At 33.5% G+C, this 27,318-nt stretch overlaps 5 protein-coding genes and 1 long non-coding RNA gene across 12 annotated transcripts; 2 read left to right on the forward strand and 4 right to left on the reverse strand.

The window, feature by feature from the left end:
- Positions 1-175: 175 nt before the first annotated feature.
- LOC109540483 (peptidyl-prolyl cis-trans isomerase Fkbp12) lies at positions 176-2,496 on the reverse strand. 2 transcript variants are annotated; one of them, XM_019908894.2, is made up of 4 exons: positions 2,387-2,496; positions 2,284-2,321; positions 1,131-1,291; positions 176-532 (listed from the first exon to the last, which is right to left on the reverse strand). In XM_019908894.2, the coding sequence occupies exons 2-4, from the start codon at positions 2,318-2,320 to the stop codon at positions 404-406; spliced, it is 327 nt and encodes a 108-aa protein (XP_019764453.1). In that variant the 5' UTR covers position 2,321; positions 2,387-2,496; the 3' UTR covers positions 176-403. The 2 variants fall into 2 exon arrangements, with proteins under 2 accessions (XP_019764453.1, XP_019764454.1); XM_019908895.2 differs by having other exon boundaries at positions 2,284-2,339; positions 2,387-2,494.
- A 1,036-nt stretch (positions 2,497-3,532) lies between these two features.
- LOC109540517 (dystrobrevin beta) lies at positions 3,533-19,538 on the reverse strand. Of its 6 annotated transcripts, none has more exons than XM_019908939.2 (19): positions 19,346-19,538; positions 19,023-19,169; positions 17,863-18,079; positions 17,548-17,633; positions 17,335-17,486; positions 16,962-17,070; positions 16,466-16,632; positions 16,280-16,404; positions 15,893-15,994; positions 15,756-15,837; positions 15,596-15,646; positions 15,305-15,420; positions 15,083-15,248; positions 14,816-15,024; positions 13,362-13,561; positions 12,898-13,014; positions 9,414-9,458; positions 8,765-9,039; positions 3,533-8,014 (listed from the first exon to the last, which is right to left on the reverse strand). In XM_019908939.2, the coding sequence occupies exons 2-19, from the start codon at positions 19,165-19,167 to the stop codon at positions 7,874-7,876; spliced, it is 2,505 nt and encodes an 834-aa protein (XP_019764498.2). In that variant the 5' UTR covers positions 19,168-19,169; positions 19,346-19,538; the 3' UTR covers positions 3,533-7,873. The 6 variants fall into 6 exon arrangements, with proteins under 6 accessions (XP_019764498.2, XP_019764501.2, XP_019764497.2 ...); XM_019908942.2 differs by having other exon boundaries at positions 13,461-13,561; positions 15,083-15,251; XM_019908938.2 differs by having other exon boundaries at positions 15,083-15,251; positions 19,346-19,537.
- Positions 19,539-20,290: 752 nt separating this feature from the next.
- LOC109540532 (general transcription factor 3C polypeptide 5) lies at positions 20,291-22,647 on the reverse strand. The gene has a single exon (XM_019908961.2). The coding sequence runs from the start codon at positions 22,491-22,493 to the stop codon at positions 20,787-20,789; it is 1,707 nt and encodes a 568-aa protein (XP_019764520.2). The 5' UTR covers positions 22,494-22,647; the 3' UTR covers positions 20,291-20,786.
- Positions 22,648-22,701: 54 nt separating this feature from the next.
- Positions 22,702-23,852, forward strand: LOC109540534. The gene is made up of 3 exons (XR_007281736.1): positions 22,702-23,125; positions 23,414-23,594; positions 23,652-23,852. It is a non-coding gene; the product is annotated as an uncharacterized LOC109540534 (long non-coding RNA).
- Positions 23,696-25,160, reverse strand: LOC109540533 (RNA transcription, translation and transport factor protein). The gene is made up of 5 exons (XM_019908962.2): positions 24,952-25,160; positions 24,589-24,810; positions 24,445-24,534; positions 24,225-24,385; positions 23,696-24,073 (listed from the first exon to the last, which is right to left on the reverse strand). The coding sequence occupies exons 1-5, from the start codon at positions 25,010-25,012 to the stop codon at positions 23,870-23,872; spliced, it is 738 nt and encodes a 245-aa protein (XP_019764521.1). The 5' UTR covers positions 25,013-25,160; the 3' UTR covers positions 23,696-23,869.
- A 1,264-nt stretch (positions 25,161-26,424) lies between these two features.
- On the forward strand, positions 26,425-27,318 carry LOC109540555 (rab-like protein 3; the record flags this gene model as incomplete). The annotated part of the gene is given in 1 exon segment (XM_019908984.2): positions 26,425-27,318. A coding segment is annotated over 1 exon segment (720 nt). The 5' UTR covers positions 26,425-26,595.

Here is a 27,318-nt window from a genome sequence, read left to right on the forward strand (position 1 = left end):
GTTTCATAAATTTGTAGTCTTCGAAGAGGAAGTTGCTCACACTCACCTCACATTTTTTTTTCGGTTCGGTTTCGGTACGGTGAAACGTGTTCGTGTGTTACAAAACTGAATTGATTTTCAAGAAATAACTATTTCATAAGGTAAGAATCACTAGAACATGGAAGAAAAACAATAATAGTGACTATCTCATTTTTATTGCCAGGTCGGATCTATCTACCTTTCTCCACAAAAATAACCCTACAATAGCTGACATGTTAACTTAATAAGTTACACAATTCTGAGACAGGTAGTAAAAAAGTCGATTATCTATAAAAAAAAACATTAGTACTGTAAATTAAAAGTCTAATCTGTACTTAGGTACAGATCAAATTAACTGAATCAGATGTAAGATATTACATGTGATTTATTTAATTTCTAGTAGCTCTACATCAAAAACAAGAGTCGCATTGGGAGGAATTACCCCCGGGTGACCTCGTTGCCCATAACCATAATCAGGTGAGCAGGTCAGTATTGCCCTCTGACCTACACTCATCTGAAATAAATTAACATACATTAAAATGGACTCGAATTATTTCCAGGCAACTTAAGAAAACATCACTGTTTGTCAGAAAGAGCCACTGGTCATCAAACTATAGACTAATGTAGGTAGGTAGACTACAGTATGAGCGCAAGGATAAGTCTTCATCATGTTTACATATTGTTCGTTAAGTAATCACGAGATCTTTGCAATACGTATACAATTGTAGGCGAAAAAAAAATAAAACAGCCAAATAAATAATAAGAAAATGCAGACTGCCAAAGTAAAATGTGAATAAATCTATTCTTTGATTATACCTAAACACTTATATTCTTTCTCTTCTGATGTCTTTTACTTTGATAAGACAGACAATGGCGATAGATAAAAAAGTATCTCCATCCACCCAAAGCTCCATCCACCCAAATGCCCTTTAGCATTGTAATACTTAATCTGAATTTTCTTTGGAACTGTTCCGAAGCATGAACAAAAGGTTCCTTAAGTTCCTGATAATGAACGTAATTGTTTTCACCTAAGAAACCTGTCGAGATCACGTTGCCTAAGACCTTTGTAGAATAGTTTCAATATAAAATAAATATAAAAAAATCATAATTACCTGTGCAACGCCCTCATCCCAACCTTTGATAACTTCGCCTTTTCCAATGACGAACTTAAAAGGTGGTCCTCGATCGCGAGAAGAATCAAATTTGCTTCCATCAGTTAAAGTACCCGTATAATGAACCACAACAGTCTGGCCGCTTTTGGGAAATGTTGAACCTGTAGTAGAAATCGAGGAACTATTTATTAATCCATAAGATAATTATTTTCGATGTTTTAAAAATATTGTTTACAGATACTTCTATGGTACGTTGTATTCATCAAACTAATTTTCTACAGACATTTTCTTACAAGGACTCTCTTTTTTACAAAATTGACTTGGCATACTTGGAGATCACGGGATTTGTTTTTTAAATGTTAGGTTTATTTCTCGTAAAAATTAACTGTAAAGATTTGAAGGCAATTTAAAATGTTCTATTAAGCAAATTTCTGCTGTTGATAAACATGTCCGCTTTACAGCCTATTTGTGGTTAGTTTTCAAATTGTGCTCTTCAAAGATTGAATGTTTAACAATATCGAAAATGCATGAAAAATCTCTTCTGAATGCTGCTTATTACAAACAAGATTTTTCTATGGCAGCGAAAGTTGCATCTAAATTGCTTAACGCATATAAGAAACAATTAAAACAGTTTTGAACAATTTACAGATTTCGCGCAGCTTTAAATTTTGTTACGTTGAAAGACCATATCGTATAAATGTTGACACAAAAAAAACAGATTTTAAAATAATTACAGCATCAGTGTTAATAGTCATTTCCATTGAAATTCTTTGAACATGGAACACTTTAAAATGCACTTTTTAAAATGCTGTTTTTATAATAAATTAATCGTAATATTTGATTGATTGATGAAGAAAATGTGTTTTCCATAAATCATGATTTTTTATTTGAAGCTTGAAGAATTATTGAAGTTTGGGCCGGAAGTTGTCCCGAAAAGCTTGCATTAATTAAAATTCTTTAATCCCTTCAACTTAGCTTCAAGGTCGAGGGCAAAGCAATGCAGTAGTTGTTATTGATTTTCCATTGTTCTAACTGATGCCATTCTAATAAAACCGAAAGCGAACAGACTTTGAAATTTGGTGAAATTACAATAATAAAAAGCCGATAACTTTTCCGAAGCATGCTTTATTCGAGCCGCGTGTTAAAAACTCACCATCTCCCTGTGCAAGTGTTTGGATCTTTACCCCCATTCTATAAAGCAAAAATGTGCTGATTAGAAATTCGGAATAACATCGATTGGGTTACAAGTAATTTACCTTAAAAAGTTATGTACAAAATTAAACTCAGACACTGAAATCCAACCAACGCCTTTCAGATTTTCGTGAGTCTGACAAAAATTGACAGATGTCAAACGAGTACCGCAAATCACAAAACCGGAGCGCGTTCAAAAGCAACGCTCATCACAGATCACAAAGTTTATATAATACAATATATAGTTTGCAATGTTCAACCCCATATACTGTCATAAAAAGAGTTTGTCGCTTATTCTAGTAGACGCGATAAGAAGCCTCACATTTTCATTTCGTATAGAAGTAATTTTCTTTTAATGATCGATATAACAGATCATGTCTTTACCGATTGTCTTCAGCGGGAGATTTGAATTTACTGTAGGATTTCCACAATTTTTGCATAAGTTTCAATCATGATTCAAACATCTCATAATATCCTTTAATTGGGCTGTTAATTATCAATGTCTTAATGCACACAGCGAACCCTATTTAAACAGCATAATTAAATGGCATAAAATTATTGAAATATGGAGCTAAAGTTCAGAAAATAATCCTCCTAACAGATCAGAAAATAATGCTAAGTTTTAAAGTAATACTGCATTCCGAACAATTTCTAGTCTTCGTTGATGAGGGACATCACAGATTGATGTTGTGACTTTATACTGTTTTATTAATTTTAAATTAAATTTAAATGCGTTTCTCGAATAAAGCTTGCAATGCAAAATCATATTGTTTTTCGATTATCGATCGTTCTCTGAAGTTTCCGCGCCACTTTTTATATATAACCATATAATATCCAAAATAAATTCACAAAAATAAAACCAGTAAAGTTAAAATTGTCTCACAAAACGGATCGCTAATTTGCATAATCTGCAAACTTTCATTCAAATATGCCACACGGTTTTTTTAACAACTATTTTTATGTAAAACGTGTTAACCCGGTATATAAAAAACTAAGCGTTTTTGAACTATGGTGTGTATGTATTACGGAAAAATATAAAAAATTACATCTGCTATAACTTTCACCAAGGACTACCATACACCCTGTACATCTTTTGGAGAATAGTCTCATCTGGTCTCATGTTTACTTAATTGTAATTTAATTTTATGTTTTATGCTCTTCTATACTTTATGGATCAGAGAAGATAAAAAAGAACAACTACACGGGTTAAATAATGTTTAAACTGCTTTTTTTTATTTCGGAACTACAGTATAACATGTAAAACTTTAACAATTCGAGAGCTATTAATCTATAGTTGATTCAGTCAAAGTAGGTACTATTTGTACATAACCTTTGTTGAAACACATTAAAATTTACAAATATAAACAAACATAATTTTACAGTATTACTTTTTATAATGCCTTAAAATTACGCCTTATAACTACAGCAACAAAAATAAATTTGAATATCTGTAGTTAGTTTGACTAGGTTTACATCGTATGCTATTACATAAATTAATTACTACATATATGGAACTTAATCTAATAATAAATAGAAAAAGTTAAAGTCCAGCAAAAAATGGTGCAAATGTGCTTTAGATATCCACTTCCAAAAAATATAGTTATCTAAAATCCGTTGTTTGTCGCTGGGAAATGCTAGATTTTCAGATAAAATAATTCAACTATAAAACCACAGGTTCTAAAGCAATTTACATTGTGGCGTTTTTCAATATTCAAATAATCTGTTAAAATGTTAGCTTAAAAAAATCTGTTTTTTTAGATAGATTTTTTAGATCTGTAAAAAACTCGAACTATCTTAAAACATTAACGCTCTGTAACTATTAAGTTTAGAGTGAAATAAATCAAATAATTATGTTTCGGTGAAAGAATGTCTACAGTTTACACCAATCTTTGCTGATCATCTTGATTATACAGAGTGTCTCACTAAGAACAAATTCACCACTTGAATTCTTCGATTACAAGCTAAATAAAATATTTTTTCAGTTTAAAAATGTATATAAATATTCATGGGATCATTATACCTTAATGAACATATCTTTTATGCTGATGAATATTTATATTTGGTTTCATATTTGAAGTATTTTTGTTCAATTTCTATTAGCAGAATAGATTAGTTTCCCGCCTTCAATGAGACATCTGTTGTATAGAAAATGCTTTCGAATGTAACATTTGGTATTCTTAGTTTATTACAATTCGAGTGGAGGGTTTTGCTTATAATTAATAAAATATTCTAGAGTAGACAAAATAATTAAGGTCAATATCAAGATTAGAAGTTATTATAAAGCATTCTTTGGTCCAAAAACGTTTACAACTGATATTCGGGATGAAGGGATGAGTTATGAAATAAATGAAACGCTTCAAAGTACGAGACAAAACCAAAATAATTTTGCTGCACTTATTTTGAAGTTTTCCAACAATTTGTTATTGGTTTGGAAAAAATTCACTTAAAGTGAATGGAATACTGAAACTCATGTTCAAACACCTTTTTTAAAAGGTCGTTTGATTCTCTTTCCAATCCATGCCCCGCAACCAGCTTTATTCGAATAATTATGCGAAAAGATTACGTTTGAATACGAACAAATAGAGCCCCGAAATGGATGTTTCGTTTTTGTATTCGTAATCGCCCTTTGAAGTAGCTGCGTATACAGGGTGAGTCCGCGAAGCGAGACGGATCGTTTTTAGATCGTACAGAAATAGCAACTGAAAAAAAAACGTTCATATAAAAGTGTTATGGTTGTCGCCAAAGTATTTGTTTCTGTTACTTTCAACTATATAGGGTAGATCAAAATAAAGTTATGACACTCAGGTTTATTTTTTTTTAAATGGAACAGCTTACTTTTTAGTCCAGATTCAGGTTCTACATTGAATTCGAATTATTTTTTATATAACATACTTTGTGAATTAATTCAATGGTTCTGGACATACCGTAATTTGAATATGGGGACGCAACAAAAGCAAACTTTATTATAATTTTTTTAAATAAAATAAAACAAAACCAAAACCACATCATTTTTATATAAACGTTCTTTTTTAGTCGCTATTTCTGTACAAATGGTATTTTGTAAATATACAAAGTTTATTTTAGTTTAGTATATATTTCAAAAAAGTTTAATTTTTGTATTTATTATCCTGCTAAGCCTATTTTAAACGTCAGGAACTATTCAAATAAACACAAATATAAATAATTACCGACGCATGAAAACTGCTCATACCGATAGTAAACTGTTGTGCTACTCGAAATGTTAACCACTAATAAAAAGGGTTTTTCACAAAAAAATTCGGAAATTACAACATCCGGGTCTGAAGTAAATTGTCAAGTTCAAAGGTATAAATAAATTACAAAGTTATGGCTGGCGGATTAGTGAACATGTCACTATGTTTTGAATAATTATACATAAAAAACTAGTTTAAATAAAAGAGAATTCTAGTTTTTAAATCGTGGACAGATTCCAACATATAAATTTATGGAAGGATTTCACTAGAAAGCCCGATGATTATTACATGTATTATCTCCTATATCTTGTTTCACTATATTACTTTACGGATGTAGGACTATTAGTAAATAAAATTGTACTAGTTTCATTCGATTCACTGTAAAAATATTAATAAAGAAGCGTTTTCTTACATCTAATTGATATGAAACGTCAAAATGGATGAGTATACTTACAACTAAGCACTATGCTTTAATGAGTTTGCTAATTTTTTTCTTATTTAAATGCCGTTTTAGATATCATGATTAGTTATTACTATTAGTTATATCTATTTTTTGTTAACATTAGGCCGAAAATCAAAATAATCATGCACCAATCCCTCAAGACTTCATTCATAGACCCTTCCATAGACAGAAACTTTCTAAAAGGGGTCTAAGTAAATAAAATTAGGTCTAATAATAAAAATATTGCAATAAACACACGAGAATTATTAAAAGCATCCTACATGCTTATACAGAACTTGTGGAATGTTTTCTTGACTTTCTACTGCAATGGTACATTTTTGAATTCGGGTCAGGCCAGGTCAGGTCAATATATTAAGTTATTTAAGAAATAAACAGGTTGATTTAAAGTTAAGTTGCATAACTTCATTCGTAAATAGAATAAAAACTTCCTGACATGACACCCCAAAGGCATCGCTAACGAAATATAAGATGTAGACAATGTTTAAATTTAGATTTCAGGAAGTAGAAGCGATAAGCAACATTTTATCGGTACTTACAGCTCATTTTTGAGTGTTAAATCGAATTTTAAATATGTCAATGATGAAGATTTTGGGATTGAGTGGATTACGCCTCTTTGATAATGCAATGTAAGATATATGCAGTATTTATAGATGCGCTCAAGTAATTGATGCATGGTAAATAGAACAAACTATACGGAAACATCAATATTGAGTACCTATAAAAAACCTGATACAAGTACACATATAATATACACGTAACAATAGTTATGCATAGGGTTGTCCAAACCAAAAATGGAAGACAATATGAGAAAGGTAATTTCGCCATTTCAAATGTTAAACTTCCTTGTAGGTTGGTCGTCTACTAGAGTGCAGCTAATAAAAATGTGTTAAATTAAGTCAAGTTTCAAATAGAATTCAAAAGACCGATTTTCGCATAGATTAACGTGCGAATTTGTGTCAAATTCTTTCTGGAAAATACAGGATGTTTCCCTATCAAATGCATTAATCAATCGCTTTAAAAAAATTTTTAAGCTTTTAACTTCTCATGAGTAGTGACCCAATTTATAAAAACATTATAAAATCCATGAAACTTGTACGTATTTATTCAACTTATTGATAGATCAATACTATCTCAAAGAGGAAAGAAATTATAAAGGCAAATGAACGCTGTAGCGACGTAAAGCGAAGCGAAGCCGAACAAGTTTGTTGTCCAAATTGAAACCTCAATTGTTCATGTAGAATAAACTCTAATTTTTTTGTCTTTATTTTGTCTCAGTGCTAGTCTGGTTTTCTGTTTTTTTAAATGCGCTTTCAGTTGTCCAAAAGGGAACACAAAAAATTACGAGAATACCTGTTGAGCTCAAAATACATGATAAATACAAAAGTCAACATAAAAATAACGTGTAAACATATTTTTCATACAAATATTCAGTTCAATACTTTTGAACACTTCGTCAAAAACATATTTTATAACATTTTTTTGTTTCAATTTCCTGATCTATTATGGTACCTGGCAGTTTTCTCGTTTATTTATTTCTGTTATGCAACAACGTGCTCGTGTAAACATGAACCAACCTTGTCAAGAATTTTTATACCTTTTCTTCCAACTAATTATTCTCATAAACCGACTCAAACGCCGAAAAATCCGTGTCTTTTCAATACTATTTTCCCTTGCAAAGTATACTTATAACGTAATATTTCTAATAAATTCTTACATTATCTCAGTGCAGTTAGTGTATTTGCAACCATTGATTGAGTAAACTTTGCTATTATTTCATACATGGTTTTAAAGTGTGTATACCCCGTTTGGAAAGTTGAATATGTAAGAACTTATTTGAACATTATAAAGAACCTAACTATTTAATCATAGCTAAAGCTTTATCGGTTTACCCACTGTTTTAGAGCCTCTTCGAACTCTATTGTTTCTTTGTTTCTCACTTCTTCATGCTCGTTAGATTCTAACTGGCATTCTAAGCTGTGCTGCGGCTCTTGCCCGGAGTGGTTATCCTGCCTCGAGTACTAAAACAAAATAATATAATAAATAATACTAAGATACAATTAATTTCAATTACTGAAAACGTATTTCCAAAACGTTTCATTTTGTCAAAGAAGCTCCAAACTACATAATAATATTGTTATTTTGCTATTAATATGAAAATAGTTAGTACAAATAGTCCTAGCTACTAGACATTGGCTGGAAAATAGACAGCGAGCAAATATATTAAACCTGCAAAAAACATTCAAATGACGAAAAACCAGACTACAGCTATTCTTTCTAGTAGACATCTTCTTTGTTTAATTTCCTTTATTCGCTAATTATCACATACAATAAAAGCATTACATAGTCGTGAAGAAAAGTATAGTTGTATATTCCCGATCAAATTTTAAATTATTTTCTGTTGTACATTTCCTGGGAAGCAACTTACTTATACTTATAAGTGTTTAGAAGACCTATACAGGATGGTTATATTTTAATCTGCGAGATCTTAGGGACGTATTCTACACTCAAAACATTACGAAAATGTCATATAAGTAGATTATAGTAGAGGCAAAAATAGTCAGGCAGAAGGTGGTTATTGTTATTAGTTTGGCAAAAATAGTTCGAATATACTATAGGAAAATGTTTGTAATAATAAGCAGAAGTATATAATGATCTAAATAAATCACTAGAACAATATTGTTAAGCTAGCATGCAAAACGGTGTTAAAGGATAATCAACTGAAAGAACGTGTGTGTGGATTATTTTCTGCATCTGTTACCAGAACACACCTGTTGCCCAAAATGGTCTTGCATTTGTTCGGCGGTATAATTCTTCTGCCCGCTATTCTGCGGATAGCAGATCCCCTGCATCTTAAAATTCTGTCCATGGATGTAGTTTTGACCAGGAAAACCTGGTATATCCGGATAACCTTGATTCGTTTCTGGTGGACTTGAAGGATGCCTGGCTCGCAACTCTGCCATAAAATTTGCATCTTGCATATATCGGCGCTGTAACTCCTGCTGCCAACCACCATCCGATTCATCTTCACCGTCGTCCTCAAAATCTGAATATGAAGCATAACAGTTACTGACAAGTTGGTACTATTTTAAGTAAACTTATGCGATAACGCCTTTGATTATGATGAGAAGTGTGACAAATTATATATTTACAAAAAAAAACAAAACTAGTGGAATGTATGTGTAAGCGATACCTACTGCAGCTATAAACACATGCAAGGAACACTACCAATCAGAAATTAATAGTAATCAAAAATCGAATTAAGAAACACTTTTTAGTATTAATGCACAGAACTAAACGAGTTGCAATTAACAATTGATTCAATTTTAAAGTGATCAAATGAAAGAATGTTTTTAATAATTGAAAATGAAACGGGAGTAACAACATGAACAAATTTTACTTTCACACTTTAGTACTTACTAACAGATTTTCTGGCCGTATTCGTCTGTAGATGGCCTGAGCTTTCTGCAATGTAACAATCATTCTGAACAGGCAGCATTCCATAGATAATCTACCACAGTATAGACCTTTCTATGCAAAATGTTATTTGTTTAAAATAATTAATAAAGTCGAAAATAAATAACAAAAAACTTACCTACACAGTTACCACATTAATATAAACATATAATCTATAACACATTGTTCACACCAATTTTGCTATAAGGAAAATACGCTTAAGGAAAAAAATAATAAAAAAATAAATCGTTTAATTAAAAAAATAATATTATCAACACGTAAATGGAATTGAAACTAGACACAATTTCAAACACAAATTAACAACAGTAAAATATCGTTATAAAAATATAGCTAGCACAATTTACAACAAAATCACATAAGCATAAATAGTAATTTGTGGAAGTGGACGACCTTTTTTTTGAACAAATACGACAATTAAGTCAAAAATGGTGAAAGTTATTCTGCTCGTTAGTTTACCTTTCAAACGTCACAAAACATTTTCTAAGTTCATATTCATTCATTCACATATTTGTAATGTTTCGGATAAAACACTGTATTTCTTAAAATTGATGTGCGTGTTTTATTTTCACCCATATATTACAAAAACGTAACGATTTAACAAAATTTTCTTTATCGTAAAAATCTCAGTTTTCAATACACAGATTGTCAATTATGCAGAATTACTGTTAAATGGGGCAATTGCTTAAATTGACTGGAGATATATTTTAATGCCGATTATTGTACTAATTGTCATAGTTCAATTGCATTTTTCCTTCTTTAGTACCTTGATTGTTATCTTTATATTTATAATACTGACTTTTATATCATCTTTATTTTCATAAAAATTAAGAAGCGCCTCGGGCTAATGTGAACTACCACTAAAAGCCTGCTAAAACAGAAATATAAAATTTGATCTACAGCATTTCCAGAAAAAATAACGTACCCTCTGATTATCTGTATATTGAAAAATGACAAAGTACTTCAGATAAATAAAATTTGGCTACATTTCTGATATTATTAAAGAAAGAGCATATAACTCGAACATTCGCACACTACCTTTTACATCACTAAGGTGAACAATCTCAATTTTTTCCCTGGATTTCTTGCTTTATAAAAATAGGTCGCACATAGTCTTAAAACATAAGCCCCAGGAAAACGAGTAACCAAAATAATTTTAGGGCGGTTATAACTTTAGTATCCAAACACGATTTTATCTTTTTCCGTAATAATATGAAGATGGCATAATACATAAGTACATAGTTTTGGGCAAAAGTTTTTCCAAATTACGAAAATACTACTCCCATCAATTTGTGGAGGATAAATGCAATAATTAAAATAATATGAGACGTATACAATACAAAAATAGCATGCTGACAAAAAATTACAAACTGTATTAATATTCGATAGTGTTGTATTTCTTTTTCTGTCAAAAATTAATTCCAAAATTAATTTCCGGATCCCAGTCCGAAAGAGATCTAATTATAAATATAAAAAATGTAATAGTTTTTGCATATTGCGGAAAACTGTAATCTTAATACGTTCCAGGCGTGCAGCAAATGGTGCAAACGGTTTACTAAGTGCCGTGGATATTCAACAAACTTCCATTTAGAGCAAATAATCATTTCAATTATTACATTTTAGAGTTTTTTAGTGCCCGAACATTCCGAAATTTACTGCTTTCGGCAGCACTTGATCATGAAGGTACCAGGTTCAAGTTCTGCCGAAAGCAGTAAATTTTTCTTTTACCAAAAATTAATTGTCCACTTAAGCCGCAAAAAACCCTTTCAATTATTACTCATTACAGTTTCCGAAACATCTTAATGACCTGATTAATTTCCATCACAATGACTAGTAGTATGCTGTGGATGAGAAAACAATAATACTCATACAAAGAAAAATGTAATTATCACCAAGGATCACGTAACATAAAATTACAGAGAAAGTAATTTTGTTCTTTCTTCGATGCCGATCTTCTAAATTACAGTCAGGTTTGAAATATTTGTCTAACATTGAGCAAAGCGAAGCAGTTAAAACGCAATTTTCGGTTACTGTAACGATTTCGAGATTTAGGAGTCAGTATTTCTAAAAATTACAGTAACAATCCTATATCTACTTTCCGACCAATTTTCCTCAATTACTCTCATTTGCCAGCACATTTTCAATTTCCTTTTCCAATATTTAAATGTATTGATTTAGGAAGTACCTCTATAGGAGCTTAAACGTGCAACAATACAAGGTCTTAATTTAAAAAAATGCTGATATTATATCGCTGCTGTCTAAAAAACGTTTTAATGGGCGTTCGTTAGTAGACAGTAGGATGTTAAGTAAAACGAAGCGCTATAATACACTGCAACGAATAATCATTGCACAAAATATATGTTATCAAAGAGGTGAAGTTTCGGAGCCACAGTTCGCAAAATTAGTTCAATCATGGGCTGTCGGAATAGTCCTTGCCATGAAAAAATTAATTAAAAAATTGATAAAACTGGATACGTTAAACACGTGAAAACAGAAACACGTGTTCACGATTGTCGCTCGACTAAAAAGATCGCAAAAGTGCGTGCAAATGTTGAGGAAAGCCCAAAAATCTAAAATTGGTGGTTCCACAAACGCTATGCAACGAATCTTAACAAGAGATTTGAAACTTCATTCGTACAAAGTTGAATTATCTCACAATTTAAACTAGGAAATTCATAGGCAGTCTTGGCGGGTTAGATTTTAGAGCCACGACAATTGAACATGATTTTCAACAAAAATCATCTTTAGTGACAAGGTCTATTTTAGTCTTGATGGCATCGTTAATCGACAAAATTGTAGCATTTGTGTTGAAACTGTTAAAATACTGTACGAGTTATTTCCCGGCGTTTGAACTTTTTTTCAAACATACGCATTTATGGAATAATGATCATAAGGTTATGAACTTCCCACACCCTTATGCTATGTATGCGCACCCTTTATCTCGAATCTTCGATGTAAAATGCAAATTACAATGCTTTGGTATATTTTCCTACTAAACAGTTTCAACATTTTAGAATTTACTGATCTCATTGTGGAAATGTGTGATGCAATAAGTGAGAACAAAAACAAACAAACAATCTTGAATAAATTGCACATGCAGGTGAGATTGTATTCGTCTCCGCTGGCTTCTCTGTAAGTGCGAGTTTTTACAGCACCAAACTATCGTTTTTAGCATTAGGTTACTAAATAATATATTCGGAAACTTTGAAGGAAAATCAAAATATCGTCTCTAAGCTTTTCGAGATTCTAATACAGTAAACTATAGCGACTTAAATGCATGTCAAAGTAGTTACTATTTGGCTAATCCCAATAAGTCGTAATATCGTAGGCAATATTTGACGCTGGTAATAAATAAATATAATATACAGAAAGATGCATAAAATCCTATAAAAATTCTAGCACCTAGCCATTCACATCTATCTATCCGTACCTGAGTTTAACTCTCTAACCAACGTAGACATGGCGTTGGTTACTGAATCAGCAGCTACCAATAGATCGTTTCGTAGCGAACGTCCTACGGAGCCTGGCGTTCCATTTCCATTAGAACCTAAAATAAATTTAATATTATTGATTTCATATATTGATTGATTATATATATATGATTCATAGATTCTATAAAAGATCTAAATGAACATTACATTAAAAGAACAACAATGTGATGATTTGATATAAAAATGATCTTCATAAGCATTACATTACAAATTACAATTACAACAGAAACTTCAAATCTCTTAGGATTTTTGATCCTGACCGATTTTTATATAACGCAGTGCAACTGCATGCTCTCTATTACTGACTGAGTTACCCAGGCCTGCTTTTTTAGTGGTCCACAGCTTTTATAAATGATCTGATATGATGACAAAAATCTGTTGAAAGCTTCGCAAAACTACTTGCCCATATTGACGTTCGAACCACCCCCGAAAGCATTCCTAACATCGCCTCCTACCCCCATCAAAGATGCATCGTTATTGACATTTTGCATATTTCTCTCACTTCTCTCGTTCCTTTCTGGTGGTACAGCATTGACAGGTTCAGGTCTTCCTACCATCGCACCCAATGGTTGAACCAACCCCAACGGAATATCTCTTCTATCCCTAGAAGAACACAAACCACTACTATTAATTCAATTAAACGCAACACAAATAAGCAACGAGCACTCTATTAAACCAATAACCGTGTTTGGGATGTTTCTCGTGTGCACGCAAAATGCAACAATTCAGAATTGGAGCGCGACTTGAAAACTTTTGCCTCAGGATGAAAGAATTATTTGAGCCTCTAGTTGAAATATTAGGATATAGACTTACAAACCGCACTTTTTCCATGCGAAACGTAATTTTAGAAATGTTTCTAGTTGAAAAGTGACAAAAAAGAAAAAAGTAAAAAAAAGTAGTTGAAAAAAGACAAAGTGAAAAAAATAAAATCAAGCAGATCTTGAAAACTAGACTTTGGTTCAAATTTATAGGCCCGGTGGAGCTGCAAAAGTCTAGTTGTCATTTCGGTCTACCGCTATTAAATATGCATGTTTGCAGACCAAACATCATTTCAGAAAAATTTTGCTACGTTTTATGTAAAATGCAAAAAATTAAAATAAAATCGGGTTTGGAAAATAGGTCTTATTGGCGATCACCTTAAAGAATCAGTTGTACTGCAAACCCGTATTTGAAATTTCGAGATAGGACTTTGAAATGTACACTTTTCAATTAATTTTTTTCCAAAACCAAACATTATTTTAGGTATATTTCTAGTTTTGTAAAAAGCGGAAATGGAAGATCGCTCTTAGTTTTTGGCTCAAATGTAGAGAACCGGTTGAGCTGTAAAGCTTTAGTTCAAATTTAACAATAAGACCTTGTTGGGTTTGATATCAAACATGTGATTTGTAATTTGGAATTTTTTCAATTTTCGCGCAATATGCGAACATTTACAATAACTGTGGGCATAGAGAGAAGGCTTAGTAGCAAAGCTCCATTTTTTTGTACTTAATGTAAATTATAATAATTTTCTAGAAAACATTTGGTTCATTGATTCAAAATGAGACATTTGGCGAAGGTATACCCTGTGGTCCCTATGTAGAAAATCATCGTAGTATTTTCGAAACGTATAACGTTTAATGAACCTGACGAATTTCCGCAGACCTTCAGGTGAATTGAAACCAATTTTGAATCATCCTGTATCTACTGAATCGATATAATCTCTTTATTTTAAGATAGTGTGATATCGCAAATACAATTATAATTCGTTTTCTTACTTTGACACTAGTTTCTACATGAACTGATGCCTACCTGGCCTACCTTGCAGCAACATTACAACAATATTTGCGATATCACCATTTTTTGGTTGTTGATTGTTACCTTTCTCGATCCAATCTTTCCCTGTCCCCTCCGATGGGAGATATGGAATTTACCATCGTAGCACTAGAAGAAGGCGGCATCCCCATCGGAGTCTGAGGAGCACTCCTGGGATTAGCCTGAGTGACAGGAACTGCTCCAGGTGGAAGAGGCGGCGATTTCGTGCTCCTTGGAGATGAATTCGGGGTGCTTCTTGGGGAAGATTGATGGTTCTTGAACAGTAAACCACATCAATAAATACAGAAATTGTTGCCGTTCAGCAGTACATACTTTTAACATTTTCATCAATCCTTCGAGTTGTATCATAAGTTGCCTCCGAGAGTCCTGGAGAGTGATTAAGTGAGTTTCTAACTCATCCTTGCGCAAACGTAATGCCCGAAGTTCACTCATCAAAACCGGATTATCTGCACTGTGACTCGATTCTAACTCCTGCTGTCTTCTATATTGAATCATCAAATTAAATTGTGTCCGATTTTTTAGCATGCTCACTACCTTAATCTGGCGATTTCCCGCATTATTTCACGATTTTTTGACTCCAGCTGATTAATCAGCTCTCTTTGGGCTCTAGTTGAATCCATCCCTAAACACGCTTCTGAAGGTACTCTTCCCTAAATAACAAGTCAAATCAATATAAAACAGCTGCTCTAACAAATTACATAAGATGCTATTTTAAAGTGTAAACAAACACTTTCTTTAACTACCTACCCAATTAATTTCCGAAAATAATCCCGATTCAACGGCAAAAGCTATTTAAAGCTATCTAAACACAAATAAAGCACTTACCGTTAAACCATCTGGGGACAGTGAATTTTTTCGGTACGTTGCACTTCGCGGCTAAAGAAGCACCAGCACAGCATGGCAAAAGCACAAAAAGTGAACGCGGAGTAACATAGAAAAAATGTATACGATAAGGCGCAGTTCTCAAATTAGTGCTTAAACTTACCATTCCTCCTCGAGCCTCTTGGGCAAGTTTGGCTGCATACCGTGCTATAAGGCGGTGTTCATCATCTCTAGCACTATCAAGACTGGAAAACAACGCTGATCAAATGACGGTCAAGCTTTTTAAATATTTTTTCGAACCTTCGAGCAGTCGATCGGCTGTCTAAACTGCCCATTCCGTCAAATCCAGCACTGAATTGACCATCGGGAAAGCCATTATGGGATGGAATAGGAGATGGTGGGCTAAAAAAATTATTTGTAGCTACATCAATAAATTGTTCCTTGAACGATTCAATAAAGATCAATAAATAATGAAACAACCAGTAAAAGCTTAACTTAGAGTGTAGAACGTTGGGAAAATACAAAAAACCTTCATATATACCGTTTTTCTCCAACACCGCTACACCCCAAATAAAAGAAATGGTTCATAAAACGTTAAAAACAATTGTTAATCAGTGTAAACAGTTGGTTTTAGTATCGCAATGAAACAGTTGGGTTCCCATCTTGCTAAAAATAGACAATACTTACACGATATGAGACAGATTCAAAGTTTTCTCGGGCTGTTCCGGAAATCTGGGCAAATTATTTCTTTGCTTATCCGGCACACATCTAAACGATTTTCTGAGGGATTGTCCGATCGTTTTGCTCGGCGACTAATTAATAATATAATAAAATAGGACTATTCATTTTTCATCTATAGAATAATTCACTTACATACGATGCATATTCTTTCACTTGATGATCCAAATTATGTGGAGCCGTCACTCTTCCACGCCAAAAACAATCCTGGCATAACGTGTAATGGGGGCACTTCTGACAACGGTATCTAAACCCGGTGAAATTTTCCCTTTGGCAAGCATCACACTGGACTGGATGTGCGACTGAAAACAAGAAGTAATGTATATAAATGTTACTTATTTAAATGCAAGAAGAGGAGAAACAAATGAATATTTGAATATTTTTGATGAATTAAGGCAGCACCCGGCAAAATTTTTTAATGTTACTGCATTGGACCCATCCCTTTCTTGGCCAACTTTCGCAAAGACTACTATTGTAATAATTTTTGAATTTTTCATTTCAGAATGCCATTTTTATTTGCACAATGACTATTAATTCCTGAATACCCATTATGATGGAATGGTTAATACGACCTATTAACCACCATTAATTTTTATGATTTAATCCGAATTTTTATCTCAATCATACTTACCAGTTTCCACACTTGCAATCCGATGAATCAAAGGAAGCCATACTAAACATGGGGGTCCTGGATCTGACATCATGGTATCCAGAAAGTCATTGACAGTTATTTTGGTGTTCTGAGAGAAAAAAGTAAAATAACAATAAAAAAAAAACAAAATATTGAATCTCAAATGTGGTTATTATTCTTTAGTTAAATTGTTTTCTTGACTAGAATTTTTTCAGCTTAAGTGTAAAACAACTCGTAAAATAACAGATGTAAGAAATGTTCTCATATTAGTATAACAAATTAATCAATGATAATTAACTAGAATGTGTTAATCACAAGAATTTCGTCTTACTGTAACAGAAGTTTTATAACTTTAAACTGTAAAACTCCTTACTGGATTAAAAATTGACGCAGCTAATGTATCGGTATAACTAAACGTTGGGGATTCGTAAACTGCGGCTGGCAGAGCCAACACTTCTTGAAGATACTCGTTAAATCTCCATTGTATTAGTAAACCGTTACTATCCGAAATTTGTGAGAAAACATCTAAAACACATTATAAAAGCATAGTTTAAGTGCTGCGTATAATGAGACGGTTTTCACTTACATCTTAGCTTATCCATCAGTTTTCCTGCACACAAAGTGGCTAATGCAATTTTAATTGAAAATACTCGAATTTTGCCAACATTATCTCTGCAAGTTAAAAATATATTACAAATAGCACTTAATTGAGCTAATCAAAATAGATCAATGAAACGAATCTTAATACTGACGAAGTCAAAGGTCAAGTACCAATTTGATTCAATGTGCATCAATTATAAAAATCAATAAACATTCCATTTACATTAATGCTTGTCCTACTTCCAGATAGTTTAACATATGTGAACTGTAACTTATTATAGCTATCATAAGAAAGTCTTACACTGTGGCATAAGCTGCTAATAGCCAGTTAAGCAACAGGCTGGAACAGACATCCACATGGGCCTGTTGAGTAGGTGGCGCCCTTTTATTTAAGCTATGATACAGAGAACATAACAGGGTCTCTAGTCTTGCCACACTAAGCTCGGATGATGGATCTAATGCATGAAGCCCTTGTTCGCGAAATGCTTCTATTACATTCCATATATCAACTGCATGTACTGAAAATTGAGTAAAAGAATACGTTATTTCAACACGCTTCAGGAATAGTAATCCAAGAATAATAATTATTATCACTAGTTGGTTTTGTTCTGACTATTTCAATAAGTATTTTACATTGGCAAAATGTCATAGCATCAGTCTGTTTAATTCTATATAACAAACGAGAAAAGAGATTGTAACGAGAGTGTAAGGAGAACGCGTACGGCAACCAGTCTGTTAAAGCTACCCCAAGAACAACGGGCAGCCTTTGGCAGACAAAAAGAGGAGACTCATCCTTTTTTCCATCGGTGCAAATTCCCACATGCTTAAAAACTAATAAATACATATCGTTCTTGAAATGGAAAGATTCCTTAATTACATTGAATCTAAAGATATCGAAGGGCAATGAGAGAATCGGCGACTGACTTGGGTAGTTGCAGGCAATCAAAACATTAATTAAAGTTCTGTAATCAGAACGAATAAAGGTGTTGCGAAGAGAAAGGGACAATATAAGAATGAAATAAAACCTTTTACAGTATCATAACATCCCGACAAAATATAGTGGTAAAAAACTTTTGTACTACTCGAGCAATGTAAGTAAAACGAACAGTAAATCAAGGGCTTATAATTAAACGATACACTTTAACTAAGAGAAAAACTGACATTGAATGAAATAAAATAGGAAAAAATTTAAATTTTTCAATCACCCTGTAGATTGTGAAGAGCTTATAAATTTTATCCAACTTGAAAAACGGTACCTATATAAATTGTCTCGCTTATTGTAATAATCAAACGAATTGTTATCATTGAGCAATGATGCATGCGAACAAAGTAATAAAACCAACATCATTGCCAGTAAAGTAATTAATAAGGGATGACTACAGAAAAAAAAATTGATAACCCATTACAAACATTTACGGCTTTTGAATTTCTAAATTACGAAAAACTAATCAATATACTTACAACTGACTTTTTTTTGTATAAATCGCAGCTTTGTGGCTGTTCTGTATGAGGCAAATCGAATCAGGTCAAAGTTATGAGCACTCATTTCATGAATGAGCGCTAACCTGTGATCTGAGGAGCCCGGAGGAGCTTCTTGGCCTTGCATTGCTAAAACAGAGCAACGTTTACTTCAATATTTACTATTTTGTTGTAAGCAATAAACGTTTTGAAGATTAGGTAGACAGGAAAATAATTAGTGACAATTTTCTATTATGATATATCAGTATTGTGGCAGAAAATCACCTTAAATTGCAAGTTGATAAATGAAACTCAGGACAACCTACCTGAAGCTAATTTAGCCGCTTACAACTAGGTCACTAAAACACCCACTGCATGCACAAACTCCCTGATAATCAACACTAAATATGAAAAAAGGCACCCTTCGCCATTATCTTCAGTCTTCAATATTATGTTTGTCAAACAGATGTCAAACTATTCACTAAGACGCAAAGCCGTGTTGTGTCAAGACTGTCAAGTAGTGTTGTGATCATAGAGCAAGACTTATGTGATGTTGTGATGGGATAGAGTGCGTTCATAACTATCTGATAGCACGAAATTACTTGCGTCTATGGAACGGACCTTACACAATTTATTCATATATAGTCGGAAGTTGAATATACAATAACGATAGCCGATAAGGCGTTTGAGATTAGCTGACCTCTTCAGTTACGTACCTTTGCATTACACTAATGTTGTAAAAATTAACATATTTAATGAATAATTTTTATGAATAATTTTTATGGATAGTTGTGAACTAATGCAATGAACATCATGATCAGCTGTTAGCTTAAAATTGTATGTTTTAAAAAGTTGAGTTAAAAGATAATGGTGCTCAAATGCTAATTTTCACATTGGTCGTTGGATCCCGTTTCCTTTAGAATTTGTTGCCTTAGAAAGAAGAACAGCAACTGCTATATAGAAAAATTGCAGAGCCGAAAAGCGCTCACTTCTTAGTAATCACTAACTTTACTTTAGAAGGAAAAACCTTTTTTTTTCACCTCAAATGATGAACTTGATACATGATCAATTAGTAAATAATACTGACAAAAATAGTTTCAGCATCCAAGATTTCATCCCATTTTTTTGTACTGTGTTAGGTCTGTCTCAAGCTCCTTGTCAGTGACGCAATAATTCACTCTTTTTCTATTACTTGTGTAGCATGCGAGGCGCACGTTTGATGTTATGACTGTCCGAGGGTCCTTATAAATGCATTTTTTTTACAAATAAACTTCAAATGTCAAAGTTATTTATTCACAGTCAACAACAACAATTCTACATATTTTCTGGCGAAGCGAATAAATAATAAAATCGACCATTCCACAATATTCGGAATTAATTGTATTAAAGGAACATACATGAACCAACTACTGCAATAAAGAAGACAATACAAATACAATTTGAGTTAGATAACTAATAAAATCATGAAAGCAGATTTCAATTGGCTCCCTCAAATCATCTAATTTTTTTTTAATATGTTTGGCACATTTTCTTAACACTCTAGTCTGAACCAGTAAATATTGATTTTTTTCCTAGCAACTAGAAACAATTTCCTAGTAATACAAAAATATTATTTCATCCTTTTTTGTTTCATATAAATGTTTCTATAAATGTAAGATGTAACCGAAGCATATTACCAGCACATGCTAATATATCAAAAAATATGTCTTTTCTAATCAATGATTCAGAGATTTATTATATGTACCTGTATTAATAACTGAGCAATAACTATGGTAAGTTTTTGTCTGTCATTCCTGCAACTAATTCATTTACCTCGTCCACAATCTCCATGTCAATATCCAAATCAGAATCAAAATCTGCTTCCTCTTCAAAAGTATTTGGTAATCTCTCTGGAAGATTGTTCATCATTTCATTAACATCTATTTCCGTATCACTCAAATCAATATGTTCAACAATAGTTCCACTAGTCGATGGCATCGCGTTTGGATACTCGCCCATGCTTTGAGAAATTCCTTTTTTTATGTTGCTTAGCATTTTGCTACAGTATGTCGCTATATCTGGTTTTTCAGCGGGTTTAGCTGTTTGTATTTCTTTTAGCATCTCCTGCTGCACAGCAGCAAAACAATAGCGATTCACAATTTCGCGGCATTGCTCATGAAAGTTTAATGGCAGCCAGCCATTCTTTGCATCGAATTCTCCTGAAGCTGGCAATTTAGGTAGATTGACAAGCATATCTTGGACTTCCGGAAGTAGGATATCACAATATTGGTATAGCATTTGCCTCGCAAGAGGCACTTGATTAGGCCTCAGCGTGTAATGTAATTCTGAAAGATCCTGAGCAGCAAAACTCTTGGTTAAATTATTATTTACTGATCGCTTAGCTTTAACTTTCAGCTGCATTCCTTCCGTGTGCCGAACGCGAAAATCTAAAATTTGATAAAAGCGAGAATTAATGTCTGTGAAAGGATTATATCCAAATTTGATCCAACAAATTCTCCACGGTCCACCAATACAATAATAGGCAACGCAGGGAAGAATTAGCTTTGCTGTGTCAATATTCATGTTGGTTTTATCCAAGACTGCAGGTTTGGTCCAAACAGGGCGTAACTCAAAAAGTTCTTGTACCAGTTTTAGTTGACTCCGTAAGAACGGCGAAGTTATGTTGTCCAATGAACCTGGTGGAGGTTCCGTGGGTATATTAACAATTTTGTGCAATGAAACTCTGGTTGTTGTTATGCTAGTTTTCGTTCTCAAATTCTTTTTGCTGACATCTGTTAACTGTGGAGCATCTTTCCTCAGTGTTGCGTTTAGAACCTCAGGAGCATGAGACTCAAATCGACCGTGGGGCTGGTCAAAACGTGCATAGCTTGAACACGTTAAAAACACTGGGTTACTCTTTGCGAACCAATCCAAGGTAGGCATCTCGTCCAGTACTATTCGGTCATGTAAATATTCAACATCCGATTCTTTACATTCTGGTTTATCTTTGGGGAGTAGTGGCAGATACTGAAAGTCACACATCCCAACAAACTTAAAAGTTGTATCAACAGCGCCAATTACTTCATATGATAGTATTTTCGTTTGCTTGTCCTTTTTTACTTTCAAGAGAAAACCTACATTATGCCCCACGTTTCCAGCGCATCCTCGAATGTACTGACTTTTCGGATGGAAACATAATTCAAGTTTTTTGCCGTCAAGTGCCCTTTGAATCTCGTCAATTCCCCCAAGTGTTTCTATAGCTTTGTCGATGTTCTTCACACGTCCTGGATACTCTATTCGGATGAGCGTATTATTATCAAAAGTATGCACACAATCAGAGTCCAAATCATCCTGCACAAAAGTGTCGTTGGGGGCGAAAAGCCCCACTTGATCTTTAGGCAGTGATTTGGTTCGGTGATTGGACGGTCTTATTTCATAATCTGGATCACTGGGGTCATCACTCTCAGACTGAACAGATTTTCGACGTGATGCCATTACGTTACGCTAATTGACGACAGTTACACACTGAATAAGTATAAACTAATTACGACATACAACATTGAAAACTCGAGGCAAACAGCAATAGCATTAATCTTTACTACTCCAAACACGAAACACTCTTTGAAGGATCGGAATGGCGACTAAATCTGACAGCTGACTAAACCATAGCCTCGCTTTTCTTTCGCCTAACATCACAGTGACGCGGGTGCGTAACACTGACGTCACATTCCGTGATGTAACGTTGCAGAATAATGAATCCAGTTTTATATTATATACTCTCTACTTCTGTAAAGTTGACAGCTAACCATTTAAAATGGTCCATAAAAAAGCCATAAACATGTCTAAAAATGTTTATTGCAAATTATGCTTTACTTATTTCGCCACTATAAAAGTGGCAAAATCATGCTTGTGGCTTGAATTATAAAATAGGCTCATTCCGAAGATAAATGTTTTTTAACATTCGTTACAATGTCTTAATTTATTGTACTCCATCTTTGTTGACCTGGTTGCGATTCTGAAAATGTCGTTAACCTATAACACACAGTAATTACTTTTCGCTACGATATAGAGGTTTTGTAAACAAACAAGTAAGCACTTGTTTTTTCAGATGAAAATGTGCATGTAGTGTAAGTAGTTTCCTTCTGATGGTTTGACAGTTCTCTTCGTATAGTGTATTTAATCTGAATGTGAAATACTAGATTAAGTTTGTTTCGTAGTTAGGAATAACTGTTTCATAATATTTAATAAGGGGGATATTTTGTGGATGATACGATGGCACGAAAGTGTTCCTATTGGTTGGCCCGTCGTCGTACGAATTGACAGATCTCCAACCAATAGAAACACCTTGAGTACCTGAGCAAATTGAGACGAATCTAGTTTACTTTCTCTCTAATAAATAACAATCAATCAAACAGGTTTCACGTGGAACACATTTTAAAATGGAACCGATAACAGAGTCAGCACGTAAAGAAAGTTGCCTTTCCTGCAAACTTATATCAATTGGCTGCTTAACTGGAATTGGAAGCTATTTGGTTGCCACATCAATCAGATCGTACAAAGGCAAATCCCGAGCGTTTATAGGCGCTTTGGGAGCTGGTAATTATATTGCCTAATTTAAAAAAACGGTGTGAGTTTAAGTGTGCAATGTTTTAGGTGCGATTTGCTTAGGAGCGGGTGAAATATTTGACAAAAGTCCATTTCGATCTTCAGGAGCTGTATAAATACTCATTATTTATTAAATTATTACGACTTTCTGTCAATATATATGTAAATATCAATCAAGAACAGATATAATGTGAAATACAGTTGACAGTAGACAAAGGTTGTATTAAAGTTCCAATTTTGAGAAACAAACGAATATCTCCATCTTCTTATCGTCCGACTTGTCCCAATTTAGCGTCCGTTTTTGGATTAGCAGTAACATTTTGAACAGCTACGATCAATTCATTGGATTTGGTCTGCAGATCTCTGAGGTCATGGATATAAAGCATTCTTAAAACTTTTGCGGCTTGGTTCAACACTGGGTCTTTTAGATCAAAGCCCAAATCAGTTTCTTGAAAAGGAAATGGTGTACCCTGGTAAACAAGAAGTAGTCAATGCAATGTTAGAAAGACCCGCCTTAAAGGTACACCGTGGGCTAAACGATGTTTCTCAGCATTTAGCGCAAACATTTAAGATAAGATCAAGTGAGTTCCAATATTTTGCCCACGCTGTATACAAACTTACTTCCACAATTACGCTACTAGGATTTTCGACACACTCTGGTGTTAGTCTTGAACAAATAACTTTTCGTACAGCACGCAAAGTCACCAAAGGATCAGGATACGCGGTGATGTTCAAAATTTTAGCCAATTGGTTGATTCTGTTTAAAAATTCTTCACTCCTAACTGAAATTACGTACAATTTTCAAATTAACCCAACATTTTAAACTTTTGTTTGGCCTTACAGTCAAGTTTATCCAACGGGTTTTCAGCCACCACACTTGGGACATTACAGGTTTTGATATTTTCCACTGCATGCTTTAGGTACACATTTTCTGGAAAAAATCATCTCGTTATAAATATTAATTATGCCCCAATTAATGCCCTACTATTTTTCGATGTGTCTATTTGGACAGCTTTTCCTAACAACCATTGCAGTTCTTCCAGTTGGGATTCTAGAACCGGACATCCTATGGAATCTTTGTACTGCTCGAAATATTTTTTCCAATCAGCGGAGTTTTTATTTTGAAGACCATTATATACATGTTGGCTGGCACTCTTAATTTTATTAGTCTCTAACCACAACACAATGTCATGCACTGTTTTTTCATCTACAAATAAATAGGTATATTATAACTGTTGACTTTTGAATAATTATTTGTTGAAATGGTTCTTTTGCAGACATTATACCTACATGATAAATAATCGTAAGCTTGTTGACTGAAATTGAAATAATTTGTTATTGCCCTTACCAGAGAAGTTTACATTATCGGCATTCGGATATTCAAGAGCAGCAAGTAGCCTTTTGGACATGTTCCAAATAGATCTGTAATAATTTAATTGGGATCTTTCTAGCGTTCTGTTTAGTTTTGTTTATTAAGCTTAAATTTATTAGGTTATGAMTWTATTGCACTAGTCAAAACAATGACATACTATAACCATGATACAATGAATACAARGTAGGATCTTGCGTCGATTTGCRTGACGTCAGTGGAAATCACTGCCTGGCGTGCTTTTTTCCTGTMATTTGATTTAATCAYATTTAGCAAATGTGATTAAATATAGCTTAGTTAGCCTTTGTCACATTTAATTATTTTTTTATAAATCCTCCTTATAATTACAAGATGCTTTGCAGCAGATTTTAGACTTGAAAATTAAAAGTAACGAAAATGTATTTATTTTGCAGACTACCACAGTTGCCAGTTGTGCAATAAAATATAGCGTTAGCTGAAAATGTATCCTTGCAGAAATAGTACATTACGATTCACGAGACGAAAGTTCAAACAATGACCCAATGTTACTTTGCTTGCTTTACTAAAACGCTGAAAATCAGAGATTTTGTAAAGAATTATTTAGGGTATTTTTCTTCCCAATAAGCCTAAATCATCTCAAACGCGATTTTCAAAGCATTCGGCTATGCAATGCTGCAAACCATATCCTCATATAACTTTCCATTTTTGAACTATTGCGTTTTGAATTCAGTGAAAATTTGTCTAGGTTACATGCATGTTAAATGGGATCAGCTGTTCACTTTACCAGTGGTAACCAGCGACGTCATGTGCGCGCGAAAATCAAGTTTTCGACCGATTAATAACCTACCTTGTATTCATTGCATCATGAACTATAACAGTAATCTTAGTATAGTATGTCAATGAGTCAAAACCGGAAAACTTTTTCATTCCATTGGTAGATAGCGCCTCGATAACCTTCACTAAAATTTAAAATTTAATAGTTCCAGCGCCATCTGGCGGATAAATTAGAAACTCCATTTAACGAGGATTAACTATTTTTGTGATAATCCTTGTATTTGGACGAAAAACTGTTTTTTAAACATAGTAAAAGTTCTCTTGTATCAAGAAGATATTTAGAAACTTGTGTTCAGTYTKCACTCATAACTGTATTCAAGATTACTATTTCGTAGTAAGCKTCAAAGAAAAAAAGTTGCGAAAYTTTCTCCTTCWRATTTCAGATRATCATGTTGGTTTTTTTCATAGAAAGTGGCCTAAACAAATGACAAATTTGAAAGCTTGAAATTTTCGCAGAATAAAAATTCTGCCTGGTCTTAATTTTGGAAAATAAATGGTCAAATTTGTTTCTTTATTAAGTCATATRAATTCATGGAATCTTCARACAGTGGAATTAATTGCGCCCACTGGCGGCTGAATCAAAAACTACACTTAACTAGTAACTTTGACATTTATTTCGTTTACACTCGGTCATGGTGATTGTTTACACGTCATTGGAAACGCGTATTTGCTTACGTTTCGCAGCGCCCCATCGGTAGTGAATTTGGTTACTACAAACGTAAATATAACCTATCAAAACTCTAGGATTTTACATATTTTCAGACAAGATTCGAGACTCGTCTGATATATTTAAGTTACTATTGCTCAATAATGGCTTCAATAGAGAGAATAAAAGTGATGGTGCTTGGAGATTCTGGAGTAGGAAAAACGTCATTTGTACATTTAGCTGCACACAATGAGCCCATTAAATCGCCAAGTTGGACTGTGGGGTGTACAGTGGAGGTGAAATTGCACGAATTTAAAGAAGGCACCAAAGATCAGAAGACGTATTTCGTGGAGTTTTGGGATGTGGGAGGCAGCAAAAATCACGAAAATTCCCGACCTGTATTTTACCACCCTTGCAATGGAGCTATTTTAGTCCACGATTTGACGAATCGCAATAGTGAAAAGAATTTGCAAAAGTGGTTGAAAGAACTGCTAATCCATGGCTCTTTTGTCGAATGTAGTAGTGGCTCAAGTGCAATTAAAGAACAGAAAGATGATGAGATGGATGCTGAAAATATGTTGGGAGCTAATAATTCCATGCCAATTTTAGTAGTGGGAACCAAGTTAGACCAGGTAGATGATAAAAGGCCTGCCATATCGAATACAAGTTTCCGTTATAAATATAATGCAGAGGAAATTTTGTTAGACTGTAGGCAGTCGAGATATTTGGGGGCTGGAACGTCTAACGCTGTAAAGCTTTGCAGATTTTTTGATAAAGTAATTGAAAATAAACAGGACAAGACACATTTATTTTCAGACAGATATGGAGGTGCTCCGAAGACCAACGTGTTTAGGCCAAAATTTTACTTGGCCCACCAAGATTAATAA

Source organism: Dendroctonus ponderosae, unplaced genomic scaffold (assembly GCF_020466585.1).
Source record: "Dendroctonus ponderosae isolate FM_Combo_2020 unplaced genomic scaffold, Dpon_F_20191213v2 Dpon_F_20191213_6, whole genome shotgun sequence".
NCBI lineage: Eukaryota > Metazoa > Arthropoda > Insecta > Coleoptera > Curculionidae > Dendroctonus > Dendroctonus ponderosae.